The following is a 27,565-nucleotide window of genomic DNA, read 5'->3' as shown; positions in this document are numbered from 1 at the left end:
GGCTGCTGTCAGGGCAAGCTGCATTTGAACTGCTGGATTTAAATGTGATGTATTTGTATTCTTGATGGGACGTGGGTGGCGCTGTGGGTAAAACCTCAGCGCCTAGGACTTGCCGATCGCATGGTCGGCGGTTCGAATCCCCACGGCGGGGTGAGCTCCCGTTGTTCGGTCCCTGCTCCTGCCCACCTAGCAGTTCGAAAGCACCCCTAAAGTGCAAGTAGATAAATAGGTACCGCTTTATAGCGGGAAGGTAAACGGCGTTTCCGTGTGCTGAGCTGGTGCCGGCTCGCCAGAGCAGCTTCGTCACGCTGGCCACGTGACCCGGAAGTGTCTGCGGACAGCACTGGCTCCCGGCCTCTAGAGTGAGATGAGCGCACAACCCTAGAGTCTGTCAAGACTGGTCCGTACGGGCAGGGGTACCTTTACCTTATTTGTATTCTTGGTTTTTAACATTGGTTTTCATTACCCTTAGATCCAAAGTTTATGTTTTTTAAATGTTGTAGGTTGCCTTGCAATTCAATGTAGGAAAAAGGCAGGATATAAATATATTAAGTTATACTAATAATAGTAACAGAAGTGTGTGTATTAAAATGTGCATATTTGTGGAAACAATATATAGAAATGCAATATATTAGGCAAAATTGCATACAAATATATGTACATTGGAAGAAATGCACCCTAAAATGCTGATCAATTCTCATAAGGACCTTTTTTTTTTTTTTAATGGAAAACTGACACAGAAATGTGTCAGACTGGGAACATGAGAAACCGAAAGAAATCCAAATTAACAGATTTGTTCATCCCTAGCAGGCACCACTCTGCCTCTCTCTGCTTGTTCCCTCCACGCCACTTCTTAAAAATTCAGCCTATCTCCAATTTCGCCAAGTATTTTTACATCTAGAGGTGGCACAAACTCGCCCACGCTGAGATGGAAAGAGAGGGTCCCATTTTCAGAAACAAACCCGAGGAGCAGTCGCACAAAAAGCACCAGGCATGGAATTTCATCCCCTTCTCTGATTTGTTAATCACTCTGGGGACATCAGCTTCCGATAACACAGCGATCAAAGGGTCAGTTTACCCAGCGATAGCTCTACAAGCCCAGGCACAGCTCAGGATCTGGGGCGGCAAAACTGATGTCCGTAAACACACCCCTTGGGTCTTTATTCAGTGGAACAGAACCAGAGCCCATGGCCCAACCCTTGAACATTGTTGCTGGAGTTTGGGGGGCGGGCGTTTAGAGCATAGCTTCTAAAATGTATGCACCATTTGTAGTAAAGATATAAAGTGTTATTTATATAGGTGCCACACTTTGTGTAGGAACACAGAGCGTCACCAACTCAAACCACTGGATCATTTAGCTCAGTACTGTCCACACTGACTGGCAGCAGCTCTCCAGGGTTTCAGGCAGGGTCTTTCCTAGTCCTACCTAGAGACACTGAGGTTTCAACCCGAGACCTTCTGCATGCAAAGCATGTGCTCTGCCACCAAGATAAGGCCAAATGTATCCCCATCATTATACACGCTTAAGGAGAACATGAGCAAAAAATAAAAAGGTCTCTAGCCTGAAAGAGTTTACAAGCTTAGATAGTAAACAAATAGACTGTGATGAAATTTGCTCTGTTCATAGCTATTTTATTGGGGGAGCGGGAAGCAAGTTGTCAGGATGATTTTTGCCTTCTGAGTACTTGCTGAATTCAAGGCATGGGATAATTTAACAAACTGTATTAAGTAAACTTACTCCCATGCCTTCAATATCCCTAAAAGACACCCTATACTGAGGTTTTGCTAATGGGAAAAATGTATGGAGCAAATCTAGACTAGAGGGACCATTGGCCGGATCCAGCAAGCTCTTCTTATGAGCACCAAGGAGAGCAGGGAGCTTCACCAGATCTCCACACTTACTAATGATCCTAAGGAGCCAAAGATCAGGACATTCCTGCCCCAGAACCGCACCACCTGCCTAGATTCCTGGCTGGGTCTCAAATCTCCCCCAGGGCCAGATGCATTGTATTACCATCAAGAATATTGTTTGCAAAGGCTTGTCGTCGTTTATTTATTATTTATAACAGTATTTCAATACCACCATATCATAAAATGTCAGGGCACTGTACACTGTTAAAACATAAAACACCATTGGAAAAAGTAAAAGAAATCCAGCACATGAAGGTCACAAAGAGGTCTTCAAGAGACGCCTGAAAGTCAAAAGCAAGAATCCTTGCCAAATCTCTGCTGCAAGAGTGTTTCCAGCATGGGATTGGTGACACTAAACGCCCGACTTCTAGTTGAGTCCAAGTCAGGCCTCTGTAACATGGGGACGAAGTAAGTGCTCCTCAGGGTGATTTTAGGGATCAAGCTGGGATATAAGGTTATCCAGGAACCAAGCTGTTCAGGGCCTTTGCAGAGATCAATGCATGGGCTACCTACATTCATGATTTCAAAAATATTATTTTGTGGGACATTGTGAATGGGCTACAGTTTTCTGGAAGTTGGTTATATGTTGCACTGGGGTACTGACAGCATAAAGCATGAGGCTGGAGCTCATATAGTATTAATTCCTAAAGTAACTTCCTGGTTTGTAGATTTAGGAAAATACCTAGATAAGCAAAACGTAGATCATTATCTACTGGGAGATCTCTGGGCAATTTGCAGTAGACCAGCAAGGCTTTCTGACTTCCCACTGTTTATTGTTAGAAAGCCCATGCTCCTTTATTTCCTCTCTCCTAAAAAATTAGGTGGCTGAGATGAAGAAAACTAAGGGGGGAAACCAGGAGCGGATTTTTGTGTATGATAGGTCTGTGAATTTAATTCTGGAACTGGAAACAAATTCCTGAACAGCATACGGGTTCCTTAATTCTAAGTGCTATTTTACACTTGGTGCGGGTTAGTGGATATCAATATTCTAGTAAAAATAAAAGGACCCCAAGAACCAGAAGTCTGCCCACCCCAACCCTGAAGACCACTGGGTGAGGCTCCTGGATATATGTAGGAGATTCCTTCTTCAGTAGGTCTTCCTGGTAGTCCTCTGTGGGGTCCCTGAAAAGTGGGCCTGCAAAGCGTGGTGTCAGGACCTTGCCTCCCAGCCTCTTAAAATGTAATCCAAGTTGTTTCAAGATGAAAACTAGGCCCTCACTTTGTTGGTGTACGGTATCAGAATGGTTTCTGAGGCTGCAGATGACATTAGGCACAATTGGGTTTACATGGAAAGTGATGCTATCAGCCGATGACCTCAGCCTCAGTGAAACACTCCATAGATGTTCTGCCCATTCCTCCCCCCAGTAGGATTTTTCAGGTGCAAGCACTTCCCGTTTTCATTCAGAACAATAGCATCTGTGTCAATGATCAGAAGTTTGGGGAAAATGCTGGCTCAGATATTTGAGGCCCTCTCTCAGCTACGAGTCAGGCAGGTGTGTGTCTGGGACTAGCCTGCCCTGCCTATTTCACAATCACCTTTTCCGTTAAAGATCAGTGAAAACATACACTCGGTAATCACAGACCGATTGAGTAATGCAACACTGAGTACATTTAGACACCGCTGTTTAAAGTTTTATTCCCATGTCAATTACAAGAAAGGAGATACCACAGGGGAAGAAGAGATGGTCTGAAGGCTGCAGGATCGGACCGGGGTTGGGGAGACTGAGCTAATGGCTATTATGCAGGTGCTCCATCGCTGGAAAAGTGGCCAAGACACAGTTGCCGCCTTGCCAAAGGCATTAAGGATGGGGCGAGAGATGAAGGGAGGGGGGGGTTGCAAAGTCACAACACCACCAGGAAACCGGCAGCTCGAGAGGCTTGATCCGAGCTCCACCCCAGCATAACTTTCTGTCCTTGAAGACGCAGCACAGCCACTCAGACAACATGAATTCAGTGCTATGGGCCCAGACTCACAGAGCAACCTCCCAACCCAGACAAGAAAGGCACCATCATCGCTTCAGGAGAACGACAAAGACTTTCTTAGTGCAACAGGCATTTTAAGGTAGCATTTGGGTTTGGGTTTGCGATGAATTTTTAAACTGCTTTATTCTCTGTGTGGTTTAGGTACGCCACTATATAAATGTCTCAAATAAAATAAGAAAAATCAACAGCAAAAGGGTATTTGAACCAGGGTTCCATGTTTCCACAAGTGTCTTAGGAACGTACAGTGTCATATCATCTGTCTACACTGTATTGTCTACACTGACTGGCAGCAGTTTTCCCAGAGTTTCAGACAGGGAACTTCTCCCCAGCCCAATTTCCTGGGTGGAATGTGTGTTTGAACTCTGATAATGCCTCTTGTTTCTCTGGATGGAAGATAGAGAGTGCTGTGTGAGATTTAGGTAAATTTTTGCTCCACCCACTTCTGCCCCTGGTCCTGCCCACCTCTGGCATGTGGCCCTCAAAGGTTGCCCAGAAGGGAATGTGGCCCTCAGGTTGAAACATGTTCCCCCCACTCCTGGAATAGCAGGAGAAAACTTTGAAGGCCACTTCTGTCGGCTGCACTGGGGAGGACACGGCTAAAAGTGTGGATACTCAACCTGTTCAGAGGCAGAACAGGTGCAACCGGATGGGCAGAGTGGGTGAAACTGATCTTGCTCCTCCATTTAAAAACAATGAAAAGGATGCATTAAACTGGAAGCAGCCATTGTCCGTTATACCCTTTGGAGGTTACAGAAGTGTCGTTCCATCCCTGCCTCTCTATGGTGAAAGCACACGAGAACAGCCTTCTTTGCATTGGCTCCCCATCTGCGGAATGCTCTCCCCAGGGAAGTTCGCCTGGCACCTTCGTTATACACCTTTAGGGGCCAAGCAAAAACATTCCTTTTTAACCAGGCCTTTGGCTGACCTGATCAACATCCCATATCCTTTTAAAATGTGACTCTTTTGGTGGGGTATTATTGGGTTATTGCTTTTATTTATATTTTATATACTGGGATCTTTTTATGTGAATCACCCTGAGACCTCCAGGTATAGGGCAGTATATAAATTCAATAAATAAATAACAATAAATATCCATGTTGCACTGGCAGACAAGCTCAGCGGAATATGAAAATGCTAAGGAGGACTGAGCGGGGATTTGTCCCCCAACCCAGCTCACCCTCCATGTGTAGTGCACACCTCTAAAGCACGCCATAATTTAAATAAAATTTATTTTTAAAAGGGGGTGGGGAGAGAGAGACAGGAGCCACCCCAGAGTGGTGCATGAAGCTTAACCTTAAACATACTTTTGTCAAAGTTTGCATTTGGGAAAACAAACCTCTCACAGGCCGGAAAAGTAGCGCCAACATGATTACATGGTCCTCTGTGTTTTAACGAGGCTCGGGCGAGCTCGCTTGTGACAACAGCCTACGAGTCAGAATAAGCAACGGCCGGACAGCCAAAAAGATTACACAGTGGTTTTTCTGGCCACCAGCCCGCCTCGCTATCGCTGCGTTTATTTGCTTGGGATTGAGATAAGGTGACTCGCGGGCCTTTTGGTGTATGTGTGTGTGTGTTTATGCAGAAAGATCAAAGAGACAAGTGCAGCCGGGCCAAAACCCAGACCTTTATCTGTTTACAAAGGAAGACGGCATACCTCCAGAACACGGTGTTCCTCTGCTGCCGAACAACAATATCCAGCGTTTAAACAGTGCTCTTCAAGGGATCAAAGCACTTTGATACAAGGTGGGTGGGGTCTGAGGGCGGAACGCATCATTCAGTGGCTGAGGCATGTCAGGACACCCTAGCTACTGTGCAGATTGGGAGGGGGATCCCTATCACCCTTCAGATGTTGCTGAACTACAGCTCCCGTTATCCCTGGCCACTGGCCGTGCCATCTTGGGCTGGTGGCAATTGTAGTTCAGCAGCATCTGGAGCTCCCCAGCTCAGCAGCAAATTATTTCATTCGAAATATTTGTAAGCTGTACTTTCGCAGGAGATGTAACCAGGCAGTGTGCAACTTAAAAGCATGATGCTGAGATAGCAGATGAAAAAGCATCAATAGCATCCTGGTGGAAACTGGAGGAAGGAAGGAAGGAAGGAAGGAAGGAAGGAAGGAAGGGGAGAGAAAAAAGAAAGAAAAAAGAAGTAGGTCTTCATGCAGTTCATTGTTGAACTATGGAACTTGGTCCCACAAGAGACAGGGATGGCCACCAACTTGGATGGCTTTAAAAGAGGATTGGCTTAATTCATAGAGCTAAAACCTATCAATGGGGACGCGGGTGGCGCTGTGGGTAAAAGCCTCAGCGCCTAGGGCTTGCCGATCGCATGGTCGGCGGTTTGAATCCCCGTGGCGGGGTGCGCTCCCGCTGCTCGGTCCCAGCGCCTGCCAACCTAGCAGTTCGAAAGCACTCCCGGGTGCAAGTAGATAAATAGGGACCGCTTACTAGCGGGAAGGTAAATGGCATTTCCGTGTGCGGCTCTGGCTCGCCAGAGCAGCGATGTCACGCTGGCCACATGACCCGGACGTGTCTCTGGACAGCGCTGGCCCCCGGCCTCTTGAGTGAGATGGGCGCACAACCCTAGAGTCTGTCAAGACTGGCCCGTACGGGCAGGGGTACCTTTACCTTTACCTTTAAAACCTATCAATGGCTACGCTCTGCCTCCATGGTCAGAGGCAGCAATGCTTCTGAATACCGAGTGCTGGAATCCACAGGAAGGGAGCCTGGCTGTTGTGCTCAGGTCCTGTTTGCGGGTTTCCCACTTACATCTGGCTGGCCACTGTGAGCACAGGATGCTGGAATAGATGGACCGTTGGCATGATCCAGCAGGCTGTTCTTGTGTTTTTAAAAGCATCATGGGGGAGGAAGGAAGTGGAAGGCAGGGAGGGAACCACAGCTCAGTGGTTATAGCAACTGTTGGGCACAAACAAGGTCCCAGGTTCAATCCTCACTGGTAGGACTGGAAAAGAATGCGAACAAAATCAAACAAAGGCAAGCAAAACTAAATCTCTACTCCAACCCTGGTCGTGACACACTTACATGGGGTGCTGTGTTCAAAACTGCAAAAGGAAAGCTGCCGAGGGCAACCAAGCTTTTTTATTCAGCTTGGCCACCTTCTCTTTAAAGGTAAGCCACTCTTGCCACTTACAGTTTGTCCTCCCCTATGAAAGTCACCAAACACACATGGTGACTTTGCAAGGGAATGAATGATCTGCAAAACACAGAAGTAGGGAGGATAATCATACAGCCTTGTTAGTTCAGAGAGGAATAAATAAGCAGATAAATGTCCATGTCCCACATCAGCTCAGCATACAGCTGTAGTCTGCATTAAGCACCTCTGCCCATATCTGTATGTGTATGTATATACACACACACTGCATTGGACAGAATATAAGCCACTGGCAATATAGGTTACACCCCTGACATGAGATCTCACTGAAAGCGGAAAAAAATATTGTAGGTCTCCAGTGATCTCTTGCTTTTTTCCATCTAAAATACATGGGCAACCTCTAGATTAGCCTCACAAAGAACAGCTCACTGGGCAGCCGGTACCCCCTGGTAAGAAGGGCAGGTGATCCTCATCTTAAATCATGGCTTCTCAGCCTATGAAAGAGCAGTCATAAGCCACACACAGGTTTCATACAAGCCAGATTTGTGCAGCTACGTTTAGGCCAATATAATAGATGTATCATAAAACACTTCCACAAGAAAATAAAGCAACCTTTCCGAACCATGGCATGCTCAGCGCTCATTGAATGAGCACCCTCAAAGCTCCCCGTAGATTACAGCGCAATGCACACTGGTGGTTTTGCCGAGCAAGGCATTATCAAGACACCATGTTACTCCCCCTGCAGCCCCCCAGGCTGCTGAAGTGGATATACTTTGTTACACACAAAGGCTAAAAACATATACGTGCAATTACATAAACGTTCCAAATGATAGGATATCCTTGGCAATCTCAACCGCCAATTTGGCATCGTTGCCAGACATCTTCCAAGAGGTTAGGGGGGCCTGTAAAACCCAGCAAGGTGCCTCTTGCCAACTAGGGTGCCAACTTGGCTGGTTAAAAAAGTGGCTCAGCTGTCCTTTCTTTCCTTGTTGGCCTTTTGATGGCTATAAAGTTCACTCTCTGCCCTGGTATCTGAGCCAACTTTAAATTGCATACATTTAAATATATTACATCCAAGCCAAAACTATCCACAGCTTTTTGTGAACACTGTCGAATACACTTCCTTTTCCTTGATGGTTTTTCAACACCCCTTATGAAAATATTCACCCATTCACTTACACTGCCTTCTTTTCCTCGCACTCACCCTCAATTCATCTTGCTTGCCTGAATGACATCAGGCTATTCATTCACTTACATTGCCTTCCTTTAAAAAGATAAGAATGCAAGAAGAGCCTGCTGGATCAGGCCGGTGGCCCATCTATTCCAGCATCCTGCTCTCACAGTGGCCAAGCAGATGTCCCTGTGGGAAACCAGCAAGAAGGATTTTAGCACGAGAGCCCTCTCCCCTCCTGTGATTTCCAGCAACTGGTATTCAAAAGCACTGCTGCCTCCAACTGTGGTGGAAGGGCATAGCCATAATGCCTAATAGCCCTCAATAGCCCTCTCCTCCATGAATTTTGCTTGCCTTCATCCTCAGTTGACTTTTTTTTCTTTCCTTACTGACATCACGTCATCCTAATCATTATGAGTTGACTGGCCAGGATTAATGTTGGGAGAAAGTTAACATGGTTCCCTCATGGTACTCAATGTCTTTTTCCAGAAAATATCTGGGGGTTTGAGCACAGGTACTGGCTCGCCAGATGCAGCTTGTCACGCTGGCCACGTGACCCGGAAGTGTCTCCGGACAGCGCTGGCCCCCGGCCTCTTGAGTGAGATGGGCGCACAACCCTAGAGTCTGTCAAGACTGGCCCGTACGGGCAAGGGTACCTTTACCTTTACCTTTACCACCAGTATGTGTGTGACACATAGCTCCAGCTCCTGTCTTCATTTGGCAACCCAGAGGGGTGATGAAAAAAACTATTAAAGAGGTGGCTGGAAGCAGTTTTAGGATGGCTGAACAAGCTGAAACTTAATCCAGATAAGACAGTGTTGTTGTTGGTTGGTTGCTTGGAAAACCACAGACCTAGTTTGCAATTTTGGAAGGACAGATCCTTCAATACTTTGGCCATCTCACGAGAAGAGAAGACTCCCTGGAAAAGACCCTGATGTTGGGAAAGATGGAGGGCACAAGGAGAAGGGGATGACAGAGGACGAGATGGTTGGACAGTGTTCTCGAAGCTACCAGCATGAGTTTGACCAAACTGTGGGAGGCAGTGGAAGACAGGAGTGCCTGGTGTGCTCTGGTCCATGGGGTCATGAATAGTCAGACACAACTAAACGACTAAACAACAAAAGTTTGCAATTAATTGGCAATTAATTGGTTAGGGATGCCCACTGGGCATTCTCCTGGCCCTGGCACTATCTCTGAAGATGCAGGTGGCATATGTAGCTAGAGGACCAGCTTTCTCTACCTTCCCTGTCACAGGCAGTATACCTTTGAACACCAGTTGCTGGGAATCAGAAGCGGGGAGTGTGCTGTTGCGCTCAAGTCCTGCCTGATGTCTTCTCACTAGAGCATCTGGTTGGCCAGTGTGAGAAAAGGATGCAGAATTAGATGGGCCTTTGTCCTGATCCAGCAGGGCTTCACTTATGCCTGGTTCTCCAGCTTGAACTAGTTGCTTCCGGACCAAAACTACTGTAATTTCCTCTAGACAGAGTTCTGCCTGAAGACAGTCTACAACCATCAGATCGTGCAGAACAAAGCCACCAGCCTGTTTCTGCATCAGTAATACTGGTCCCAAGCTCAGCGTACTGGCTTTAACCTTCAAAAGCTCTGAACTGTTTGGAACAGCGTATTTGTAGGAATGTCAATACCTTTTTGAGTCTCCCAAGGCCCTGTGATTGGCCTCAGAAGGCCTGCTCTCTGTGGCATTAAAAAAGTGAGGTTGGTGACTACCAGGTTCAGTGGTGGCCAAACTTCTGTAACTCCCCTGAAAACTTGATTTGTCTCCCTCATTTCATAGTTTTAAACAAGCCCTAAAGACCTTTCCATTTTTCCACTCCTTTCTGTCTGGTCTTTGACCGCAATAAAGATGGATTGATTTTTCATTTTTCCACTCCTTTGATTGACCTATTGCTAGCTTCTATCTGTTTAAATTTGCTGTTGGTTCTAACAATTTTTCTTATTGTTAATGAACTGTGAAATTATGTCATACCCTTTATTTGCCATACCATATCAGATAAAATAAAGTAACAACTACCATAATAATTAATAGTTTCATTAATTAATACAGCTACAAGCCATTGTATCCATGAGAATTTTCAGCTACCTAAAATTAAATCCAATTGTCTTAAAGAGAAAATAAATGCATATATACCTATCATTCAAATAATTCCCATGACTGAATAAGGTTGAACTATGTCATAAGCTTTATTCCAATATTGAATAAAGAAAACCATTTCCCAATAAATAGGTAGTTGTGCTGCTTTCCCTCTCTCATGCCAATCAAATTCAAAAGTTTTAGTAGACCAGATATTGGACTACAACTCCCATCATCCCTGATCATTGGTCATGCTGCCTGGGGCTGATGGGAGCTGTAGTCCAGCTAAACATTTGGAGGTACCACACTGGCTATCCCTGGTATATTCAAAATTATTAACTAGAAGGCACCACATTGGTTGCCCATGATGTAATAGGATTTCAACCTACAATAGTAGCAATAAGCCCAAAAACAATTTCGATACAATCCATTGGTTTCTCTGGAGAATTTTAAAAGGGCGCTCTTTGCAAAGGTGGCAATAATCTGTTCCCCAAGGGGTATGTACCATTCCAGAATTGCCAAGTCAATCATTGCTTCATTCTGAGATCAGGTCAGCTGAGAAAAGAGGCACCAAAACACCAGCATCTTCTACACTAACCTGTTGCCATTACGGTTTGCTTGTTTGACATTCCAGTCATATGACAGTAAGGATGGACAATTTTGGCTACTGTTTTTCATTTGTTTTTTCAATCTTAAATTCGGTTCTCCACATTTCCAAGTCAGTTAGTGAATTTTTTTAAAAATGAAAATTCATCAGCATTTTAGTGCAGACTTCTCCCAACATACACATTTCTGCATAGCAATTTTCCCTAATATAATGGACTTTTGTATGAAATTTACACTAATATATACATTTAAATGCAACCTCTACCCTAGTACATGGGGTTTTTGTGGGTTTTTTTGCATGTATTACTTAACTGGTGAACTGGATTGCAAAATTCGGAGAAGAGTAAATTTCAAAGGATGACATTGGTTCGGCTTGCATATTGTCTCAGAAAGTGTGAATGAGGTAGGTTCGCCTTTAAATGCAAGCTGGATCTAATTTCCCTCCCGTTCTTAACACTGACCCACCAAAACCAATGCTCATACTTTGCAAACTATTGGTTTGTGGGACTTGAGAGTGCAAACGCAGCCACATTTTATCATCTTGTTAAACACACACACACACACACACACACAAATCTGTTAGAAAAACACACGAATCCATCTTAAATGGCCTTCCTCTGACTTGACTGCAAGACAAGCAATTTCCAAGGACACCCACATTGATTCCTCCAATTGCCAAGTCAGATAAAAAGCCTCGTGGTTTCTTATGCAACTTACTTTGGCTTCGGTCTCCCCGCGGTGTAACGTGTACAAGTGATGGACGGCACTTTGCGAAGACGACCAGGGGTGGGTCAGAATTTGGAAAACATGGAAATCGTGGCCCAGCGTATCTGTCGTAACCAGTAACATACCTGGAATAAAGAAAACAAGGGAAATCAGAACAGGGGGTTAATTTTTTATGACCTGTGGTCAAAACAAATAAATACTTTTGGATCTGGTCTGAACGGACACCAAGAAAGAAGTTCATAGCCTGCATTCTGTGCAAATAAAACACATTGAAATAAATTGCTTATGTTACTTACTTACTTACTTACTTACTTACTTACTTACACACACACACACACACACACACACACACACACATGATGGGATAATCTGCCATTGTCAGTTTCTCTCCGTTTCTCATTTTCCCCATCTTGAATTTACGTCTCCACATTTCCACATCAGTCTGCATATTTTTTTAATGAAAATTGATCGGCATTTTAATCATGCACATTTCTCCTAATACCAACATTTTTGTGTGCAATTTTGCCCAACATACACATTTTATTCCAAAACAATACAATGCATTTTTGTACATGTAACTTGGCTAGAGAACCACGCTGTGAAATTTGAGAAGTATGAATTTTGAAGCACAACTTTGTTTCATTTCAGGTAGTTTCAGAAACTGCAATTTTTATTATTATTGTCAGAAACTGAAAAAATTAGGTAGACTCGTCTTTAAATTTGAAGTGAGTTAAATCCCCCATCCCTACCCCCTCCTCCCTACCCTATCATCTCACTTCCATTTTACCTACAGCAGTCAGAGCAATATAGAGAGGCCAGGACTAACCTTTATTATTTGAATAAGAATCAAAGTCTCATTAAAAAAAAAAAAAAAAGCTTTTCATCGGTGCAATGCTGGGGTGCGTGTGTGTGTATATGCTGATTTAACAATGCAATGCACATTTGCTTGGAAGCAAGTCCAATTATGTTCATTGGAGCTTACTCCCAAGTAAGAGTGCATAAGATTACAGGGCTGTCATGATTATTGTTATTATTATTATTTATAATAATACACCTCCTTCATCTGTAGATCTCAGGGCAGTTCACAACACAGAAAGCCACCAATGAAATTGATTCGTAGCACAGACCTCTAACCGTGTCTACTGAGGCATAAGTACTATTGAACTGAATGGGGCTTACTCTCAAGTAAGAGGGATTAGGCCTAAAGCCTAATCAGGCCCTGAAGGTCTAACTTGTGCTTTTCTCTTTCTTCTTTTCAATGGAGTCATGGGGTCACAAGATGCACATTTCCAAGCTTCGCTTAAAGTGAGGGGTTAGGAAGGATATGTACTGTGCAAAGTTCTAGCGTGACACTCTCTTCCGTTAGGGATTTAGGGCATTCCATAGCAAAAAGTGAAAGCTGCAGAAGCAGAAAGCGTTATGGAAGATGTGATTTATTTGCCCAAGTTGTGTTGAGCTTCACACCACAGCCAGGCCTGCAATTAAGTCTTTTCTTTCTTTCTTTTTGCGACTGCGTTTAGTCTCCTCCAAATGCTACATAATTACTGGGCAGAGGGTAAGTGAGTTGTCAGTGACTTTTGGAACACACAAAATTGCTGTCAACTGTGCAGAAGAAAACCATTCTTACTGTTTGAATTTGGCCTCCAAAATCTTCTGGCCCCTTTTACTCCAAAGATCCGAAGAGTCCTGATTTCCTCCCCTCTCCGCTTGCAAAAACAGGCGCAAGCACGCACACTCTCTCACGTGCAAGCGTGTGGCAGCCAACCCCAGGAGTAGTGGGACCGTTTAACTGTCTGCTGTCCCAGTCTGGTCTACTATGTTGAAAGCAACCTGTCCCAGGAAGCCTAGATTTTAGCAGAGTCTGACTGGATGTGCCACAAGCACCGGTCTTTTAAGAAAAAGCTTGGAGACCATAGTGGAACACGGCTAGACCAAAATGGGTTCCACATTTAAATAAAGGGAATTAACATTCTGCACCCAGAAAACTTGAGGCTTACAGATATTATCCATATATCTCCCTAAATTATCTAACCCTGGCACAAATTATTCAGTAAAATTCCCCAACTTAATTTATTCTGCACAATGTAGTCCGTCATGAGGCAGAGGAGGAGACTATGCAGAGAAATAAAGGGCCACAGCTCAGTGGTAGAGCATTTGCTTTGTGTGCATAAGATCCAAGGTTCAATCTCTGGCATCTCGTGGTTGGGACGGGAGAGACCCCTGCCATAAACCCTAGAGAGCTGCTGCCAGTCAGTGTAAACAATACAGAGATGGATGAACCATTGATTTGTGTTCCTAAGCTCTCAAGAAGGACAACACCACCACCACTGGAATAATTCTGTCAACCTTCTCGCTTTTGTTTCAAGGCATTGCCCACACACTTTCAAAACCTCTCTGCAGCCCTGAGGGCTAGAAGCTTTAAAAAGGGACATCCGATATGGTGTCCCTAGTGTAAAATTCTGCACTTTTCCTGTGCTCCTATAGCATTTCCAAAGACCCGGGCAGAAGGAAACGTGGTGGTCTGAGGTGGTCTCTCTTATATATTAAGCTCAAGCGACTTCAGCCTTTCCTAGTCAAGACCACCATGCTGACTCCACATTAATTATTTCTTGGTTGTCAAAAGACTAAGTACATCCAACCAGATGTTTGAGAGGCTTCCATCCAGATGTACCATCTGGGAAGCCTGAGTTTCCTTGGCTAATGATTCAGATTCAAGGATGCTCTCAGATATACAGCCTCAGATATACAACCTGACCCTGTGGGTGCCAGGAAAAGCCTCTTAGGGCACACCTGAGTCCACAAGGTCCATGTTGGCAACCCTTGTGTAGCACTATGGTTACCAAAGTGTGCTCTGGGGAGCCCTTTGCGATTTCCCCCTCCATGAGAAGATCAACGATGGAGGACAAATTTCTTGGAAAGACGGGTTGTCCACACACTGCTGATCTTTCTCAGAAACTAAGTACTGTTGGGTGTTAAGGGTTGTACTGTTGACTCACAGAAAGTAAGAGCAAAGTCTGAACCAGGGGTTCCGAAACTACAGCTTCATTCAGTACGGATTTGTGATTTAAGAAGGGAAACAGCAGATTCATTGTGTCGAATATTCACATTTAATTTAATTGCATTGTCGTCATTTCTTTTATTTCTTGAATTGCATTTATTTCGTTTACTGCAGTCGAGTTATAAAGTGCAGTATATAAGAAATAAAAGAAGCAAGTAAAAGTAGGATTTAAAAATCATACAGCATCTAGTACAGCACGTTACAATTCCTGGAAAATGCAGAAAAATCATTAATTGGTCTGCCAAAGTCCCTCAGCAATTTTGAAGTGGTCCATGGTGGGAAATACTGCTCTAAAGGGTGGAGGAATGCCCCAGAATGCTTCCCTCGTGAGGCAGAGGGTTCTTCTACGGAAGGTAAGTCAATGAAGAATGGAGACCTCGAGGGAGAAGTCTTAAAACACCCAGCCCTACGAGATCGTATTAATGAACCTGGCACAGGCACAGGCACACATGTCCTCCCTGCACTTCACGCAGGATTTTCCTTCTGAACTGCCAGGATTTGGTGGATCTGCCAATCTGGGCTTCTGCTCTTCCCCTCCCGCTTTTCTTTTCTTTTTGGTAAGCCACAGGAAGTTTGTCAGAGCATCTCTTTCCATTTGCAAAGAGCTTCACGCTGATTTTGGCAAAGTAGACTTAAAATACTGCACCCTTTCTGCTAAGTTACCATGTCGGAAAGCCACCCGGAAAGGCGCACTGGGAGGTTCTTTCGGTTTTAGAGATCACATCCATATGGCGCAACCTTAACTCTGACCTGAGAAAGAAAGTAAGCCAAGAGGCATTCCTCAAAAAGTCTACTGCCCACCCCTCAAAAAAACACCTTCACAGCCAGAAGAGTTTGGAACCCTCTGACTGCCCAATCAGGAGGGACGCAAGGAGAAATTATTGTTAAGATGTTAACACTGGCTGCCATGATGCCTATAATCGTTGATAGTCAATTTACAAAAGTATTTTTGTTGTCCTAATTACTATCAGAAGGAGGATTCAGAGTGCAGTGATGCAACTAGGGAATTTTAGATTTTGGACAATAGTCCAATGAGGGCACCCAAGGTGGTTAAAAAAAATAATTGCATCTATATCCTGCCTTTTTCTCCAAGGAGCTCAAAGTGGTGTGAATGATTCTTGCCCTACTGCCCACAACAACCCTGTGAGGTAGGTTAGATTGGGAGGCAGTGACTGGTCACCCAGTGAGTTTTGTGGCCAAAGGGGAATTTGAACTCTGGTCTCCTAGACCTGGCACTTTAACCACTGCATCACACTGTCTCTGATTTACACACGAGCTAAGTAAACTACAGCTTAGGTCCTCAGATTGTCAGGGGCCTCTAAATAGCCCCCCCCCTTTTAATACTAAATTTAAAGTTTTACATAATTAGTTAAAAATAATAATAGTTTTTATATATAGCTTATATAATATATAATAGCTAATAATAATAAACACACAATTCTTGAGTAATGCTATGGAACCTCTTAAACCTGACATAGCATAGGGTCTCAGCATAACCTATTACACTCCCATTTTTTAAAGCTGGTAATGTGTGTTCATTTACTTCAAAATGCGGTAAACCAATCCTACTGCATTTTTCCACCCCCTACTGATTTTGCCCTGGACTTCTGCTGTAAAGTCCTTCCCTAATGGTACCACTGCTATGTTCTTGAAGGAGAGAGGATTTTGGAGATACGGGATGGTTTAATTCACACTAGTTCCCACAATGTCCAATGGGAGAGAAGGAACAGGCTGCAATCTAGGAGAATGGTTGGTAAGGGGACAAAACTGGGTTCTTATTCCAAACACTGGGGTGGGAATGAGGTTCTGGAAATAACACTACATTCCCACCCGCAAAAATATGATAATGTGATGTCACATGATGTGTGTATGGCAAACAAACACACTTGCAAAACTGCTGAAGTCAGTTACATCCTCTGCGCAATATATACTCAAGCTTGCAGTGAAGTCTGCTCAGGGACACACACACACACTCTAATATGTTTTCCTGGAATTAGACGTAGGCAACCTTCAAATAACATATATCCAAACCATTAAACATGTTCACTAAGGAAAACTGTAGGCGTCCGATTGGGGCCACCCACGTTAAAAAGCTGGCATTCTTTAGGGTCCCCTCGTGCCACATGGTGATTCAACCAAGGTGGGGTGGGGGAAAGAGAGGGGTGGATTGCCATGGAAAATGGGCCCGCTTCACCCCCATAAAGCTAAGCCTTAATGCAAGAATGCAAAGGACTCTCAGTGAAACCGTAAAAAGGCATCACCGCACTGCCAAGAGAGGAATTCACTGAACAAGCACGTCCATCAACATTAAAAACCCGTGCCCGAGATTCACAGATTCAATGGCTGTAGCTCATACGTTGCTTGCACAGGGTCCCAGGTTCAAACCCTGGCATCTTCAGCTAGGACTGGGAAAGGCTGACTGAAACCCAGGAGAACAGCTGCCAGCCATTGTCAAAAATACTGAGCTAGGTGAGCCAAGGGTCTGACTCAGCATAAGGCAGCTTTTTGGACTTCCCAGCAGCTGCCTCTCTGAGCTTTCTTGGACCACCTGGAAGGAGAGGGGAGAGAGATTGTAGCCTCCAGTGGCAACCAAAGGACCTTTGCCACACAGGTTATCAACTGAATCCTGTGCAGCCAGCAACTGACCAAGGAATGTGCCACAGCCAGAACTTTTAACTCGGTGCTTTCCAAGCAACTGAGTCCATTTGCACCTTCAACCGTCAGTCCTCAAATCACTGTGCTTCTTCACACAGCAGGTAGTTAAAACTATGGAACTTGCTCCCACAGGTGTCAGTGATGTCCACTAACTTCAATGAATTTTTAAAAAGGATTAGATGAATTCATGGAGAAGGCCCTAGATGGCTAGTAGCCATAATAGCTGTGCTTTGCCTCCCATCAGAGACAGTAATGCTTTTGAATACTAGTTGCTGGAAACTGCAGGAGGGGAGAGGGACTAGAGGAGTCATTGGTTTGATCTAGTGGGCTCTTCTTATGTTCCCTTGTAGAAGGTAACTGTAACTGTAATTTAATGAATGGTTCGCAACATGTTCTGAACACCTTCAACAACCAGAGGAAATCCTTCAACTATGTGAAGAAAGAGGCACAGCTGCATCTCCTATCTTGAATTCCGTGAATGGAGCAGTGACCGGTGAGTTTTCAGTCACGCTCAGATATGTGGCTCCACCAGCTGTGGAATGCTAAAAGGAGCTGCTGCTGTCCCTCTTCTGAACTGCTGGGAACACTTTCCCCAGATGAAAATATCTGAAATGAATTGGAGGCTCTCGGATAAATTACCATTGCGCCATATGGGTTCTGCCTGTTGCCTTTTCCCTGCTGTTGCTGAGAAGAGACCCCTCCCAGAGGTGCAGTTCCCAGCATCCTTAACAAATGGCAGTTACCAGGATACTTTGGAGGAAGACAGGGACTGTTAAAGTGGTATAAAAGTTGCTTTGAATGCATTGTGTGCATGTGACCATAGTATTCCAAACCATCTCCCCACCCCTCCAAGAAACACACACACAATTAAATTTAAAAAAAAATTAAGTGGCATTCTGTGGTCTATACATACCATGCAGAGTTGCAGATCCATAAACTATATTGACACAAGTAAATGAGCCACATGGAGTGGCATCCTTAGCAACAACCCAGCAGGCTACGCAATATCTGAGTGCCACTCTTACAAAACGTGAGGTGTGCCTCTCTGACGCGAGGGAGTCGAATGTGCTCAGCTACCTGTGATTTTAACTCGGTCCATATGGCGCACCCGAGATGCAAGTTCTGAAGAAGGATGTCTCTTCTCCTTTTTAATGGTTTTAACAGTAATCATTTGGCTTGTTGAAAGAGTAAAGAGATGGATGGTGATACGGCAGCTGCGGGAGGAAAAGGGAGTCCTCTTTCCAAGAGAGAGATGGATGGCATCCGATCTGGCCCTTCGCCTGCCTAACAGAGGAGTCTGCTGTGTGTCACCATGTTCAAATAAGAGGCTTTCATCAAGTGAGGACCTATGTTAACTTTGGCTGCCATCCAGCGCCCTGTAAGAGTGCATAAGGACCACTTCCCAGGCTAAGGTTCCAAAACACTGCTAGGATCAGTGCAGATTCAAACCAGGAGCTTCTTGTCTGAACACTGATGATCCTTGTGGAGAGTTGCCAGGTCCCAGTAGGGTTGCCAGATCCTAAGGGGCTGGGGATGAACTTGGAAACCAGGGAGTGCTACTTCAAAGGTCAGGGGGAGCTTAGTGAGGACAGAGGAGTGAACTACCTGAGCCAGGAGCCTTATAGAGGAACCTCATCAACAAGAGGGCAGCTAATGGCAAAGTGCTGTTGCTTTCCTCCCAGCACCCTTGAGATTTTAGCACTTTACCAAAGAGATCCTGCGAAGGAAGACTAAATCCTAAAAATTCAAGTCCTTCTTTTACAACATAAGAAAGTATTTCTTCACACAGTTAAAACCGTGGAATGCACTTCCACGAGAAGTAGAAATGGCCACCGATTTGGATGGCTTTAGAAGAGGATTAGACAAAACCATTAAAAATAAGGCTATCAATGGCTGCTAAGCACTTCAGCTAAGTTCTATCTCCAGTGCTGGAGGCCTTTGAATACCAGTTGCTGGGAACCACTAGTAGGGAGAGTTCCTGTTATGCTCAAGTCCTGCTTGGGGGCAGGAGGATTCCTGTAAGCATCTGATTGGCCACTGTGGGAACAAAATGCAGACTAGATGGGCCATTAGCCTGATCCAGCGAAACTCCTCTTATGTTCACATATGCTCACCTACCCTTTACCTTCAGCTCACATGGTGAGTCTTTCATTTGAGAGCACACAGTACAGCTGCATCAGAGTGCAGAATGCATCGAGTTTTGATTCAAAATGGCGATAAGGCAGAAAACTCAAACAGTCAGCGGAAGAACCACTCTTGGCAATCAGTCAGGTCGACGCAGACTCAGCCACCTGCAGGACTGAAGCTCTCCACCACAAGAGCTGTTGATTCAAGGAGGTGAAGAGAGATATTTCTTGTAAATCCTTGCCGCATTTGATCTACGGCTCTCGCCTTGCTTCAAGAATTTGCAGTGTGCCCAAGTACATTCTTAGAAGATGATTAGCATCTTTAACCGTGTGTGTGTGTGTGTGTGTGTGTGAGAGAGAGAGAGAGAGAGAGAGAGAGAGAGAGAGAGCGCTTAATTCCATATTGTTAGTCAAAATAATAAATTGCTGAGGTTTTGGAACCTTTACCTCCTTTCGCACACATGTGTGTATATATTTCTCTTTTTATGTGCTATTTTCCATCTCTCATTACTTCTCACTGAGGAGTTTTGGTTTCCAGCTTTTGTGGCTCAACACTGAAGTTTCTCACTTTGGCTCCCAAACAGCAGAAGTACTTTGTGCAATTCCTTCCTGCCTCTTTTGAAGTTCTGAATATACATGGGCAGAGGAACGAAGAACCTAACAATGTGGATTTAGCTTTCAAATAATGGGTAGGCTTTAGGGTTGGGCAAACTATTTGGCTGCTATACAACTAAGCCATTCTCAAAGGAGACCCAGAGAAATAGACTGCAGTTAGTTGTGCCCATTGATGGGAGAGCTAGGAGGTCAACAATATCTGGTAGTCACCATATTGGCTCCCCTGATACTAGAAGGAAGGGAGCTGCTAGGTCAGGTGCATTGTTGCCATTTTTGACACCATGTTTCGCATCATGTTGATCTAGTCTGGGCTTGGTCTACCTCTGGCCTGAGTACCAGATCTTAGAATACCCCCTGCCTGAATCCCTGGAGAGTTGCAGCTGCCCGTTATGATGGCTAATTCTGAGCTAGATGAAACAATGGTCTGACACAGTGTAAAGAAGTTTCCTACTCCTACGTTCTTGAAGTTCTGGCAGTAGGGACTTGGCAGAACATCAGTCAAAGAGATGTGGTATCCTAGGATAGAGAAAAGTGTAAGAAAAGCCCTACTGGAAAGCCAAAAAGGTCAAAAGCCAAAGGCTCATGTTCTTGCAGTGGCCAACTTCACGCCTCATCTGGGAAGCCTGCAGGCAGGATGGTGCAATAGTACTTATCCCATGTGCAATACCCAGAAAATAGTATTCAGAGGCATGCTGCCACCAACTGTGAAGGTAGAACATAGCCATCATGGCTAATAACCATTGACAACCTCGTCCTCCATGAATTTTGCAATCCTCTTTGAAAACTATCCAAGCTGACGGCCTCACTACCGCTTATGGGAGTGAATTCAAGAGTTTAGTTATGACCTATGTGAATATAGCTCTCATTATCCTTTTACCCAAGTCTTCTCTTAACCCAGTGCTATGTTTGAAGGATACTGTTGCATGTCACCCCAAACTCCAAGGGGTGAGATTCCAGGGTTTCCATGAGCTTACCGAGGGCTCCTTTTGAACAGTAAGGCACAGTGGAAACTATGGTGTCATTACGATTTATAGTTTATTTACACATATATACAACCTGAGCCTACGATGGAGGGGTTCACAGTGTCAACACCCCAAGGGGATCTTGCTTCTCCTATAGCTTCAGGCCTAGATTCAAACAGCCACCCAAAGTCAGGTTCTGCCTTTCAGACATTATCAGCTTGCTGCCTTTCTTCTCAGTGACATCACACACACACACTGTTCAACTCTAAACTCTGGCTTGTGTCTTTCTCACTATCTGCAAGGTGGAGGAGGGGCGCCACACATTTGCCATCTGCCGCAGAGCCCACCTCTTTTGCTCTCTTAATGGCCCATCACCTTCCTTTTGTTTTCTTAATGGCCCTTCACCCAGGTGATCACCTCATGAGGAAGCTAGCCTGGTTTATATTTTAACACTTGCTAGGATTATAGGGATTAGAAATCTGGCACCCACAACTCATAACAATACTATACCTGTATTCACAACACACACTTCCACCATGCCTCCATCTGAAACACAAGCACTCCCCAACGTATTTTTGGAAGGAATGATCACCACCCCGCCAGTGGGGGAGGAGAATAATCATAATCAAAAAATTTCCAGGCCTTCCTGCTTGGTTTTTTTAAACTGACATTTGTCCCATTTAGCAGATAACATCTGAAATGAGTTCAAATTCTTGTGTACGTGTAATAACTTGGCAAGAATTTATGAGCCGAGCAGATATTGCCATGCGGACATTTCAAAGCCATTTGTAAAAGGGGGGTAAGGGTTTGCAAGTGAAGTTCAATTAGCGATAGTTTCCCTCCTCCCTCTCAAATCCACAGAGAAGATGGAAAAATCCCATTCAGGAGGAATTAACTATCCTTCCATGCATGCAAAAGATACAAAGACCTCACACACTCGCACAGCAACAACAACCAAAGTTTGTTACAGTGAGCACTTCCATTTGCTTCAATTTACAGCTTCCTATTTGCAACGCATGCTATCTGGTGAAGGATGAAATAAGGTGCATTTGCATAAAGAAAATAAAGGCTGGTTGGGGATGGGGGAGGAGAACTGCAGAGGGGATATACATAAAGGGGGGAGTTGGAGAAGGGGGCACAGATGTAGATTGTGGCTTAAGAGCTATTTCTGCAGTATCAGAAGACTAAACCAGACTCCGGGCTGGCCATAAACTAAAACCCACGCCCTGAAGCGAGGTGCCAAGCCACAAAAAGAATTTGCGTCAACTGGGAATACAAGGAAGAAGAAGAACTTCTAATTATAGGGCCTGGAAGCGGAAGCCGTGAATGATTAGGAGTTTAGGCACTGCTGTGTGTTTACTTGGGAGCTTCCTCTCCTCGTTGCCCCCTTGATAGATGAGGTTGGCCTAAAGGGTGGGATTGAAAGTTTGCTGATGAGATGCAGAAAAGGGCTCCAGGACCCGAGCGGGGATGGCGACGGGATAACCGACGGCTTCTGCGGCCGTGTAGCAACATAAGTCTTTTCAACTAGGCGTCAGTTGGTTAGCCCAAGAAGACAAAATTAAAGGGTAGGGAATCTCAGCTGGGTACTTGCAGTTAAAGAAGAGGAAGAGACAGGGAGAGACAGAGAGAGAGAGAAAAGTAAAAAACATATATATAGGAAACCAGCACAGCTCAGATTTCTTAGATACATCCCTATTTATAACACCTCTCTAATTGCTGTGCTGTTGATGAAACCCAGTTAGATGCACATAGTTTTGCCACTGGTTGAGCTGCCAAGAGTAGACTTTTTTTTAAAAAAAAGGTTCCTTTGAGTGTTGCCATCTTGGAAAGAAAACACAATCTTTCTTGTGCCTCTAAGGCCAATTGCTTCAACTCAACTGGGTCTACTCTAAGTAGAACCAATGCAACCTATTTTAACCTTAACCTCTGTAAGGTTCAAATGTACTAATCTCATGATTCTAACATCAACACAGCTGAATCTTTATACAGGTGACCTTAAAGTAGCTGGATTGTATTCCATGTTAGTCATACTCAGACTAGACCTACTAAAAGTAATGGGCAGGACTAACAGGTATATTATTCCAATGGGTACAACTTATTTGGATCCAATCCCTTGCTTCCACACTGTGTCCTGAGACATACGCTAGCAAGCCACGAGAGAACTGCTTGCATGCTAATGAGAAATTATTTACCTGAGTAATTAAAGTCTCCCAAAAGCTCAAAGTCACGTCTGAATGATTTATTGTTCTGGCCTTGCTCCTCTTCCAATTAGCAGTATTTTGCCACATCTTTGCTATAAGGTGTGCCTGGGTCATTCAGATCACTTCTGGTGCAGAATTGCCCTCCTCAAAGGATGTATGTCAAAAACAGTGAATCAAAACAGAGCGGGGCTACTTTGAGAGAGGACCATTTTTTACACAACATGTAATTTATAGAACGCACCACCTCAAGATGTGGTGATGACCACTAGCTTAGCTCAGGATGGGCGGAAAGTAGATTGAAATCTACCAAGCAGATCTCCGGGTGAGTCACAGTAATCTGCACAGGTGTCTGGCTCCAAATTGTTTAACAATAACGACAATACTTTTTCCCACCTGCTAAAATGAAGAAAGCTTGGGAGGAAAACGAGGAGTGGATTTTTTGTATGTGGGAGGGCTGTGAGCTCAGTTTGGGTACTGAAAATGAAAAGGGCTAGTGCCTCACTCACACAATACAGAGTTGTCTTGTGATATCAAAGCCATTGTCTAAGGCTGCAATCAAACCTACTTCGATCTCAACAGGACTTACTTCTGAGCAGACATGGTTAGGATTGCACTTTAACTCTACACAGCATGAATGAGGCACCAGCCCTCTCCTGCTATTGCTCCACAGGTAATGAGAATTTTTCTGTTTCTGAACCTGGAAGTTCCATAAGCTTCTGTTGAACTGCAGGGTGGTGTCTCTAATCCAGTGTTTCCCAACCTTGGGCCTCCAGCTGTTTTTGGACTACAACTCCCATCATCCCTAGCTAGCAAGACCAGTGGTCAGGGATGATGGGAATTGTAGTTCAAAAACAGCTGGAGGCCCAAGGTTGGGAAACACTGCCTAATCTACGCATGAAGCCCAGTCAAGAATGAAAACGCTAGCAGAGAAATGAGTGATGGCTGGTGAGCCAGCCAATGGGATAAAGAAAGGTTAGCTCAAGCAGCAGCTGTTTGGAGAGAAGGAAGAAGATATAGGAGCTACTGAATCCAACAATGACACTGGGTTGGCCTTCTGAGATAATCTGTCTCTCCAGGGCTATGGCATGACAGCCCAGTCTCAAACTGCCTGCAGTTATCTCCTCCAAATGGCAAGTTTGGTAATCACTGTCAAATTTGGACAGAGGGGGATTCCTCTTCAATCAACACAGCACTGACACCCTCACTTGACATAAAGACCATGAAGGCTGACCCCTTCCTTACAAGAGACATAGCCTAGTGTAGAACTACTGCTTTGCACCCAGAAGGTCCTAGGTTCAAACCTCGGGCATCTCCAGGAAGGGCTGGGGAAATCTACCTTGCCTGAAAGCCTAGGGAGCTGCTGCTAGTCTGTGTAGAAAATACTGAGCAAGATGGACCAAGGGAGCTCCCTATATTCATATATGCACATTAACAACAAACCCTTTGGGGATCATGGCACTTGGCTCCAACTGTGAAGTCCATGTGGAAATAAAAAACAGGACTAATTTGCAATGGGGTTTCAATACTGCAAATCTGATACATTTTGGGTAAAAACCGACCTATCCCGGAACCGTGGTTCAAACAAGCCTGGACCATGCTAGTCTTTATTTTTCACAAATAACTATGTTGCTGCCAACCTTGTGTCCCCAAATACATAAAAATGAATTTGATAAGTCACCCAAGAAGAGAATGCTGAATCTGTGAGGCGTTATTGAGGCTTCCCAACGATCTAACAACCCCGCCCCCAACCCTACTTACTTTGATAAATGAGAAAACACTTCTGCGGAGAAAATTCCAATTTAAACTTCTTTAACTATTAACCCAAGACCACCATCGTATTTCAATATACCACATTTAACTAACCAGAGGAATTTCAGCTCTGTTAGAGGTGCAGTCAGGCATCCACAGGGGTACACAGTTTAATCTGTTTTACTGCAGGCCTAACATTAATTTTCCCTGTTATTAATGGGTGGAAAAGCTCTCTCTGAGCCAAAGAGGGGGCTGCTGCTTAAAAATTAGACGTGTTGCCTTTCACAGCTCTCGGCCTGCAGGAGTGACGCCTGTGGAAGGGAAGATCAATTATTTACTACATTACAACGGAAAAACACGTATTTACTGGACACTAGGCTTTTGAAAGTGAACCAGATCTTCCAAGTGCATTTTAATGTCTCAGGTGCTGGACATGTCTTTGGCCGCAAAGGAGGTCTAGAAGTAGGAGGCAGTGATGGTCACCAAACTAGATGGCTTTAACAAAGGATTAGACAAATTCATGGAGGAGAGAATTATTGAAGGCTACTAGCCACAATAACTATGCTCTGCCTCCATAGTCAGAGACACTAATGCTTCTGAGTATCATTTGCTGGAAACCACAGCAGGGAGAAATTGCTCTTGTGCTCGCATCCTGCTCGCAGGTTTGGCAAAGGCTGGGTTGAGAGGCATCACTTGTGTGATGGACCAACACAATGCCCACCACCATTCCTCTATCCGTCTTCGCAGCTTAAAGTTCTAAGATAAAGCCTGCTTCAGAGGGACTCTCTCCTCTCCTGCAGCGGGGCTGTTATGCCACCAGCTTCCTTGTGGGAAGGATATCAGTCAAGATGAAGCAACAGGTAAGAACATAAGAAGAGCCTGCTGGATCCAGCCAATGGTCTATCTAGTCCAGCATCCTGTTCTCAAAGTGGCCAAGCAGATGCATGTGGGAAAGTGTTCCCCCACCGCCGTGGTTTCCAGAAACTGGTATTCAGAAGCATTCATGGGAGTTTTAAATGTGTGACATCTTAGTGTATTTTTGGTCTTTGTTGGAAGCCTCCCAGAGTGGCTGGGGAAACCCAGCCAGATGGGCGGGGTACAAATAAATTCTTCTTCTTCTTCTTCTTCTTCTTCTTCTTTCAATCTTTGACTGTGGAGGCAGAGCAGAGTCATTGTGGCTAGTAGCCACTGATAGTCTTATCTTCCATGGCGCCAGTTAGGTACCCAACCTCCATAGGAACCATCTGCTACCAAGTACCCTTTTAATATGCTTTTTAATAAGTTGACTTTGCTGATTGTGTGTGTGTGTGTGTGTGTGTGTGTGTGTGTGTGTGTGTGAATGTAGCTTAATGTTTAGTTGTATCCTGAAAGGCGGGATATAAATAATTGTAATAATAAATAAATAAAATAATATCTTTCCCATTAGTGTTGATCCTTACTCAGCCTGTGGTATTTCCTGTCTCCCTTCCTCTCCCTCTGTCTCCATATTAAGGACTTGGCTCTCAGCCTTTATTCATTCATGCGGTCAGTACACAGTTGGAATGACATCCTAACTTCCTAGTCAGGCCATGGAAGCTTCTTCCTTCTTCCCATTTGCACAGAACTCTTGGCCACCTCCCTGCCTCTGCCCCAAAATAATGACCTCCCCACATTTGCTCCTAGTTCAGTTGCTTGCCCGTTGTCATTATCTGACCATCAGTGCCTATATCTCAGACAAGAAAACAAAAGTGCAGAGTTGAATATGCAGCTTCATGTTGGAGCCCAACTGACTCAGTTTTTGCAAAGATTTTCTGCTGCTCTGAAAGATACCTGCCCCATCTTGGTGATTTCCCAGTGCTCCTTGCTAAAAGCATTTGGTTTTTCATTTCCTCTGCTCTCATTTGCCCGTGGTGACATCAAGATGTAATCAAATATGGTTCGCTATTGACCCTTAGGGTCCCTTCCAGATTCCAGGCTGCACTGTGACATCGTTCCATTTGCTGTGTGATCCCTGGTTGGGAATCATAACCTGTATGATTGTTTCTGGAGTGAGGAAGCAACAGTAGCCAAAGGAAATGAGGTGGGGGGGGGTGACTATCTGAATGATCAGTGGAAATAAGAAGTGTGGAAAATGTTTCTGCACCTTCAAAATTGCTAACTTCTACCTGGAAAACTGAACCTGGAGAATAGTTAGTACGAGATTTAATTCATTGTGAAGCTGCTAAGCGAGGGAAACCACGAAAGCAATGCTAGTGGCAACATAGAATGTATGTTTATCTACCACTGCACTAATGTTTAACTCAAATCGTAACATTTATAGCTCTGGGTTAAGCTTCGGCATTAAAAATTGAAAGCTGAAATATTGCTTCTGCCACTGGAAGTAATAATCATCCTACTACAACAGCTACTTCTACAGCAGACGTGCCAAAAAATTACAAGAAAACTCCCCATTATACCATCAAAATTTGTTCTGGGGTAGATGCTGATTGCATTCCCACTAGTCCTTAAATTCCCTTGGGGGTTCCTCAGCTGGTGCCTCCCACCTCTCCTTTGCATCCAGCCAGTCCATAAATGTTACTGTGGACTCAAACCCATGCTAGCATATATACTGTTTGCATTCACT

The 27,565-nt window shown here is 44.5% G+C and overlaps 1 protein-coding gene across 1 annotated transcript in view; it reads right to left on the bottom strand.

Moving 5' to 3' along the window:
• The window catches only part of BCAS3 (BCAS3 microtubule associated cell migration factor), a 457,979-nt gene that overhangs the window by 323,386 nt on the left and 107,028 nt on the right, over positions 1-27,565 (bottom strand). The window contains 1 exon segment of the mRNA XM_077919460.1: positions 11,586-11,719. Coding sequence (XP_077775586.1) covers positions 11,586-11,719 — 134 coding nt within the window.

The sequence above is a fragment of the Podarcis muralis genome, chromosome 15 (genome assembly GCF_964188315.1).
Source record: "Podarcis muralis chromosome 15, rPodMur119.hap1.1, whole genome shotgun sequence".
Taxonomy (NCBI): domain Eukaryota; kingdom Metazoa; phylum Chordata; class Lepidosauria; order Squamata; family Lacertidae; genus Podarcis; species Podarcis muralis.
Note: the sequence above shows the minus strand (reverse complement) of the source record. Positions and strands in the feature narration are given on the sequence as shown.